At 43.7% G+C, this 8,519-nt stretch overlaps 2 protein-coding genes across 2 annotated transcripts; one reads left to right on the forward strand and one right to left on the reverse strand.

Annotated features, from left to right (window-relative positions):
• Positions 1-317: 317 nt before the first annotated feature.
• LOC128745102 (transmembrane protein 179) lies at positions 318-1,606 on the forward strand. The gene is made up of 4 exons (XM_053842089.1): positions 318-511; positions 594-737; positions 795-956; positions 1,019-1,606. Exons 1-4 carry the CDS (start codon positions 402-404, stop codon positions 1,317-1,319), a joined length of 717 nt encoding a protein of 238 aa, XP_053698064.1. The 5' UTR covers positions 318-401; the 3' UTR covers positions 1,320-1,606.
• A 125-nt stretch (positions 1,607-1,731) lies between these two features.
• On the reverse strand, positions 1,732-3,732 carry LOC128743258 (tubulin--tyrosine ligase-like protein 12). The gene has a single exon (XM_053839806.1). It carries the CDS (start codon positions 3,663-3,665, stop codon positions 1,815-1,817), a length of 1,851 nt encoding a protein of 616 aa, XP_053695781.1. The 5' UTR covers positions 3,666-3,732; the 3' UTR covers positions 1,732-1,814.
• Positions 3,733-8,519: the final 4,787 nt, after the last annotated feature.

Raw genomic sequence — 8,519 nt, forward strand, 5'->3', positions numbered from 1 at the left:
TTAACATTTTACAGGCATCATGGCTTTTTGAATTTAGTCCAAATGCAGTTTAAACAACAACTTGGCGTTTAAACAGCTGAAACTTTGTTGGACTCTGTGGTCTGTTTGTAAACAAGGGCGCCAGTATCTGCCAGATGACGTCACCTTGATTTGGTCTATTATCGAGTCAAAACTCGGTACTCCGGACATGAATTTGTCGGATTTGCGGGGTGCTACTGTATATGCTAGCAACACTGCAGTAGTGAACTTACCATATACAGTAGAGTCCTTGTTTTGGAGTTTTTTCGTTGCGTCATTCTTGTCTCGTTCCCGATAGGAAAATATAAACATAACGGATTTATAAATCTATATAGGAATTTTCGCAAACTGGTGTTAAATCTCTAGGAGCCTTGATCAGCCCGATGGCGCTGTCCAACGTGCTTATTCTGAGTCAAGTGGCAGGGCATGTAATTGCCTTAATCTTATCAATATGCATTTTCATCCCGCTTTCGCTTCATATGCATTCCTTCAAGTAAGTCGTAATTTGCATACTATCCGTATTTATCATTGATGATTCATGATGTTCGATATTTTTTCTCGTCTAAAACTTATAGCGGCCATTGTTTGCTTTTTGCTACCGGCCAATGGCAGGAGACGAACGGGCTTTTTGATGTTAAATGGGCTTCGGAAGCCTACTGCAATTATCCGGGCACGGTGGGAGTAATACTCTTTTTCATTTCTGGAATACAAATCTATCGGTAAACAATTCTTCAAAAATGGTTTCATAATTTGTTCAAGTTTGTACGATACTACAGATTTGCCTATCTGGTGTACCGGGAACTGGAGAGTTCTTTCTTAGCTTTGTTCTTCGATGTCGTATTCAGCGTTAGCCTGTGCATTATGACAATTATTTCGGCTATTATGATCACACTTGGATTTATTGCTTGGTGTGGCGAAATGACGGAACGTTTTCCTTCGTGAGTATCGGATAGTTAAGCGTAGTACTATGGAATGGGTGTATGATTTAGTGCTGTTTCAGATGCGCGATTGCTGACGGCCAGAACATCACGAATCCTGAGCTGAACGTTCAAACGTCTGGGTTCTACATCGAATTGGGAACTGTACAATTTGGAGCTTGGGCTTCGTTTGCAACCTGGGTAGGTCTGTCGGTCTTTGCTCTATTGAAACTAATAAACAACCACCAGCTGAGAAATATGAAGGTCTCCATGTACATCGAGCGTCAGCGGCTCGTAAACGAAGATGTCTACAGGGGCACAACTTCGGAGATACCGGCTGGATCGGGCGACTCGATTGCAGAGTCTACGAACGACAACCAGTAAGAATACTAGGCCAAACTTTAAAATTCAAGAAATTCTTAATATTCCAAAAGATTTGGATTTGGAAGGTATTCCAAACAAGCTTGGCTCGAATGTAACATTCAAACGATCAATTAAATAGGTATTATCTGTTAGCGTTGAAATTATTGTCATGTCAACTATTTGACATTGATAACGTGTCGCGCGAAAAGTTTTGTTGTACAAAATTATATCTTATCTTTTTCCAATTGGCATATTATGCTTCGTATAGTTATTTTGTAACTTATGATATTCAATCAATAAATTTGATTTTGTGTAAAACCGGGCTTATTGATTACAAAGTTACGCCGTTTTTATTATGAAGAAATATGTTTCACTAGGTTTTATCAATCCTGTTCTTTAAAGTGGGTGTAAAAAAACAATAGAAGCGTCTTTGAACGATTTATTACTATCGCTATGTGCTTGCAGTGATAATGAGTACAGATTATAGCTACATAAAGCTTTCCTAGCAAGTTTATCTCAAACGATCCTACGGAATGCATCCGGATTATCCTGATCAAGGAACAGTAAATTGAAGACGTCGTTATAGAAGTCGGAGTAGTACTCACAGGCTCGCTTGCAATCCGGTGTGAAATTAACCTCAAGGATTTTGGGCTGAATGCGACTTCCGTTGTCGGACCACTCTAGCATCAAATCAACTGCATAAAGGGCACGCGACTGTGCATTAGGACTGATGCCGCATGGTGGTGGTAGACGAGTTGCTCCCTGCAGCATCTCCTTCAGCATATGACAAATGTCCTCCTCGACCGTCGACCACTCATGTTTTGGATATTGCAGTTTCCACTGCTCCAGAAACTCTTCGCACTTCATGTGTCTGAGTTGGTACTGCGAATAATTCATAACGGTGAAATGTTTTTCGTAATCATCAAAATCATTTAGCTCAAAGGGTTTATTCGCAAAACGCAAAAAGAACTGATTATAAATGTAAGCTGAAAGTTCATCAACACTCTTTAGCAGCAGCACATAACGAATATCAAATTTTACCCGTCCTTCCACTTCCGGTCTTCGGAAAAGAACTGGCTTGTCGATATACTTCTGAACAATTTTTGGGCCAGTTTGCTGTAAGCGCATGATTTGAGCTAGGTTCTTGGTAATGTAAGTGTCCAACCCGCGGGCGAGATTCCACGGTTTAATAATGTAGTGGTTATCAAGTCCCCTTCGGGCACGGTTTTGATAATAACTTACAAATTCAATCAACTCAGTTTTAAGATTATATGTTACCGGTAACCATTCAGGATTTGGCGCCAGTGGTTCCATTCCATCTATCTTTTTGGCCATTCGTCGACACACGATACTAAGAAGGTCCTTGATAGTGATTACATTCTCGAACGGAAATTGGTTGATGAACTTATTCGGTGTTGATGCACTGAATTCGAGATATTGTTTAAAATGTGTTGTTAACCAAAGGATATCCGCATCTTCTGGGTTGTCGACAAGTTCGTAGGCAGGATCAGTAAGGTATTGATTAACCATATCATACTGGGAATAGACTTTAAGAGGACCATTTCCATCGAACAGTGGCGGCGCTACATCACTACTAGGTAAGGATTCTTCTACGTGACCAGCGAGGAAATAATCTTTGGAAGCTTCTTTTTGGGCAAAGCTTTCCTCTGTTAGTGAAGTGTAACGCCAGGGTAGTAGAAGCGCGTCACGTTCTTTGCTTTCGCTGGGTGTCCCTTCCACAAAATCTCGGTAGAGCTGGTCTCCTTCTTGAAGATCTTCGATTGGAAATAGTAAACTGTAAGTCATTTGTTCCGGCACGTGGATGAAAGGCACGACTCTACAGTTAGGTGTATCTCTGTGTAAAATTCCGCTTCCCAGCTCGTCCATGACATACCAAATGGGCATTCTACTTTCTACCGACAAACCTTCAGCATTCAATGAATACATACAGCACCATTTCCAAACATCGTTCAGTATTTTAGTAATAACTACAGTACTTGGCACGTCTTGCTGATCAATTCCCATCATTATTGCTAGCCGGTTTACCAGCGGTGGATGCTCGTTCAGTAATTGACGTGCATTGTCCGTTCGAAAAGTCCACGCATGGTCTACCAAGTATATCTCGGTTGGATCGTTCGCACGAATGCCTCCCTCCTTCGTTACGGTCACCGTCCAGATTGGATCCTCCTCAGAACGTTCACCGTCTTCATAATCTACGAACAGCAGAGAAAAACAATCGCCGGCATCGAAGGCCTGATGTTTGAGCTTACGGAACAGCTCTGGCCAAAGGTGATCCGGCACTCCGGATGCTAGCAGCTGGGGCTTGTGAACATCCAAAAACGTTTCGTATTCATTAAGGCCATCCATCACAGGAAAAATATTGAATTTAAACTAGAATGAATTACTCAAGTACGGTGGCACCAGATAACCTCACGTACACGTTAACTTAAAGTTTTTTTTTGTATATGCGGAGTGACAGCGAGTGAGCGAGGATGCGATGTTGTTATAATGCAAAGCTCTACAAAGGAGGTATTCCTTTGTAGAGCTCTAGTCGAGCTTCAATACCGTGGACCCCCGTTCGACTGAATATGAACACTTTTTAATATGCACCCCGCTGCTCTGGTTTGCACGACGTGCAAATTAAAAAATGCTTCAAATGTCATTTTAAAAATGACATCATTTGCTTATGCAGACAATGCACATAAACAGGATTTGTTTGTACTGATCTAGCGTGATTAATCCGTTTTACATTGCGTTTTCCCAACGATTATATGATAGAAATCCGAGCGGAACATGAAATATTTGCTGCTTGCAATTGCCAACTGAATCAAACCACCAAAACAATAACAAAGAGCAGGGCGGCCAGTTCATACACATATTTATGGCTGCCAGTTGTTCAAATTAAAAACTAACCCCGTTAGTTTACATGAGGAATCGAATTGAGAAATTCAAACGAACGGGGGTTCACTGTATTTGGCAACTAACATTTTAATATGGGCCGAAGTCTATCCAGCTTTTTACGAGCCATAATGGCGGACGTGTTCGTAATATTTGGACAGCATTTTTGACATTTCCCTAATACATCGAACGTTTTCTTTCCGCGCGTTCACGGTAAAACTAAAGGAACGTACAGAAAGAAAACGTGCGATGTATTAGGGAAATGTCAAAAATGCTGTCCAAATATTACGAACACGTCCGCCATTATGGCTCGTAAAAAGCTGGATATGAAGTATTCCACCCCGCACACATATAAAAATTTTTTGACATTAGCTGTGGACCTCGCTGAAGCTGTTTGCAGTAGGAATAATATCAACAACATCAAATTCCAAACTCCCGGATCTTCTCCTCCACTCTTTGCTCCCCTCTCACTCCTACATAATCGACCCTCAGCTAATGTCATTCTCGTTAGTGACGAAACCGCAAATTACTTCATTGTGCTTGTGCATTAGGGGGTCTGATTTGGGCCCGCTGTCAAATTTTGAGCCCGAACGCTTAAAAAATTTGGCCCGCTTTCAAAAGTGGAACAGCTCAAAACATGCGTATTTTTTACACACTATTTTAAGTAACTCTTACTCAAGGTATTGGGCGTGAAAAGTGCATGTCTTGCAGTGACATTTTTTGGGGCTAGTTGGTCTATGGGACATCAGCTTTAGCAAAAATACTATATGCAACATGCGATAAATCGGAAGCGCATAGTTTATTGCATGTAAAATGACACGTTATAAGTACTTTTGTGAGAAATTCGAAAGCATGCTTAGCGTAAAATATTCTCAAACGTTTTTTTTAGTTAGCAGCTAATTTACAACGAAAAAAATAAGACCAATTCAATTTCTTATTTGTGTTTTCCTAAAGAACTACTTGCCGAAAACTTATATGAGTTACCAATACTCCACAGAACAGAAGTGGAAGTCCGAACGATTCGGCGATCAAAACTGGTAACAGAAACTTTTTTGTTTTTCTTTTTCTTTGGGAAGGTTTTCGCGTAGAAGCGAATAACAGCAATATAAGCAGAACGCTCGCTGCCAATCGCATAGCAATCCCTACAGTCCCTACAGTCCTACAGTGGTTCATAGCCTCTAATTCAGCAACTTCTATTCCTACCTTCTCGTGGTACTAGTAGCCGGGATACGAGCAACCTTAGTGGAGATCGGGTAAGCAACCCCGGTGGAAGTCAAGATCGTATGCCGACAGGAAAGGAGGGCTCTTTCGAGCTTCGTCGGCCCTCCGTGGAAACAGTGGTTGGTGTAACAGGCTTTGCAAGCCGTCACTACGAAATATACTAAAGCACGGAACGAAGAACGAAGAACAAGGAAATTCTTACTGGAACAATCGAAATAGATCCACGCGACGTATAAGGACTATGGATTGGAAACTCGGGACGTGGAACGGCCAAGGAAGCACTCGAGAACGGCCAAGGGAGCACAAGTTCGACATTGTAGCGCTGCAGGAGGTGTGCTAGAAGAGCTCAACTGTATGTACGTTCAGAGATGGACATACCATCTACCAGAGCTGCGGCAACACACACGAGCTGGATACAGCTTTCATAGCGACGCGCGAGATGCGGAAACGGGTGATTGGGTGGTGGCCAATCAATCCTCCAATATGCAGGTTGAGAATCAAGGGCCGATTCTTCAATATAAGCATCATCAACGTGCGCAGCCCTCACCTCAGAAGTAGCTATGACGACAAGGATGAATTCTACGCGCAGTTGGAAAGTGAAAACGACCGCTGCCCAAAACATGATATCAAGTTCGTCATCGGGGATTTCAATGCTCAGGTCGGCCAGGAGGAGGAATACAAACCGGGGTTTGGAAGGTTCAGTGCACACCAGCGGACCAATGAAATGGGCCTAAGACTTATCGACTTTGCCGCCTCCAAGAATATGGCCGTACGTAGTACCTTTTTCCAGCACAGAATCCATCACAAGTACACCTGGAGGTCACCAAATCAGACAGAATCACAGATCGACCACGTTTTGATCGACGGTCGGCACTTCTCAGACATCGACATCAGATCCTATCGAAGCGCTAACGTTGACCACTCCCTAGCGATGGTTACGACGCGCCCAAAACTCTCCGTTGTGAACAACATTCGATACCGACGCCAGCCTCGGTTAGATCTCGCGCGGCAAACTACGCGCATTCACTCAAAGCTGTGCTGTCGGAAGCGGACGTGCTGGACGAAGCCCCTCTCGAGGACTTTTGGAACACCATAAAAACAGCCATCAGTAGTGTAGCGGAGAGCTCCATCGGGCATGTGCCCCGGAATCAGTGGAACGATTGGTTTGACGATGAATGTTGTAGAATGATGGATGAGGAGAACGCTGCGCGGGCGGCCACGATGCGCAGTGCCACACGTCAGAACGTGTAAGACACAAACAGAAGAAGATGCAGCGAAACTTGGCTTTGTGGCGCGAGCCGAAATGTGCCGGGAAAAGAATGACAGTATTCTGACGGACGATCGTGAGGTGACCGATAGGTGGAAGCAGCACTTCAACAAACACCTGAATGGCGCCCAGGCGGAGAACCATGGCGGCGGGGAAAGCGATTTCGACGGTGCAATAAACGGGGAAGAGGTGCCAGCCCCAACGATAGGCGAAGTTATGGAGGCCATCATGCAGCTAAAGAACAACAAGTCAGCTGGGAAAGATGGCATCGGAGTGGAGCTCAATAAAATGAGACCAGAAAAGCTGGCCGTTTGTATGCACCTACTAATTGCTAGAATATGGGATACGGAACAGCTACCGGAGGAGTGGAAAGATGGGGTTATCTGCCCGATCTATAAAAAGGGCGACAAGTTGTACTGTAAGAACTATCGTGCGATTACTGTTCTCAATGCCGCCTATAAAGTGATGTCCCAAATCATTTTCCGTCGACTATCACCAGTTGCGAACAGATTTGTGGGAACTTATCAAGCCGGCTTCGTCGAAGATCGATCTACTACAGATTCCCCAGGAAGCTCATCAATCTGATTAAATTTACGATGGACGGTACACAGTGCTGTGTTCGGATTTCGGGTGGATTGACAAGTTCATTCGAATCACACAGAGGGCTTCGTCAAAGTGATGGTCTTTTACGCCTGCTGTTCAACGTGGCGGTGGCTGAACAGTACATCAGACTAAAGCGCGAGGCAAAAAAGATTGGGTTAAAGGTAAATACGTTTAAAACAAAGTACATGCTGGCCTACGGAACCGAGGCTGACCGACGCCGCTTGGGCAGTAGTATATTGAACGACGGCCATGAGTCTGAGATAGTCGACGAATTTGTCTACCTTAGCTCACTGGTAACAGCGGACAATGATACCAGCCGTGAGATTCGGAGATGTATTATCAGCGGAAGTCGTGCTTACTATGGGCTTCACAAGCAATTGCGGCCGAGCAGACTGAGTCCCCGTAAAAAGTGCACCCTGTACAAGACGCTTAGTAAACCGGTTGTTCTCTAGGGTCATGAAATATGGGCAATACTCGAGAAGGACCTGTGAGTACTCGGAGTTTTCGAACGACGAGTGCTAAGAACGATCTTCGGCGGCGTACAGGAAAACGGAGTATGGAGGCGGAGGATGAACCATGAACTCGCACAGCTCTATGGCGAACCCAGTATCCAAAAGGTGGCTAAAGCTGGATGGATACGATTGGCAGGGCATGTCGTAAGAATGTCGGACAACTACCCTGCAAAGATGGTGTTCGCCTTAAATCCAGTAGGAACAAGACGAGCAGGAGCTTTGTTCAACAGGCTTTGTCTTAGGACGGCAAGCCACCTAAGTAAGTAACTACTGAACTGCAAAATTTTAACCCAAAAAATTGGGCCAAATGGTTCACAGTCTAATCTAAATTGAGTTACTTTGAGACTTCGTTCGACCGTGGCGTAGATATCTGAAATGGAAGTTTTCCACGGGAGTTTTCTTTCACTGTCATTCATGTCACTGGCAGGTCAGCTAATTTTCCGTCAACTTTTATTTCAAAGTGCGGTAGGTGCGGTAGTCCATCATTAGGACGGGCTGTGCGCTACTTTCACCGTCTAACCGGAAGAAAATTTATGATGTTTGCGTCTTATTACTGTGACAGAATATTCTGTGCAACCTTATTCTCGTTTTGGTTTGGGGCATAGTTTAAACATTTATTTGCTGTTTAATTCCACATGTTTCTTATTAATCAATCAACACAGAGAATAATACTTACTCTTAGTAGCAGTCGAGAAATGCAATGTTCTTTTCTTCGTCTTC

The sequence above is a fragment of the Sabethes cyaneus genome, chromosome 1, assembly GCF_943734655.1.
Source record: "Sabethes cyaneus chromosome 1, idSabCyanKW18_F2, whole genome shotgun sequence".
NCBI lineage: Eukaryota > Metazoa > Arthropoda > Insecta > Diptera > Culicidae > Sabethes > Sabethes cyaneus.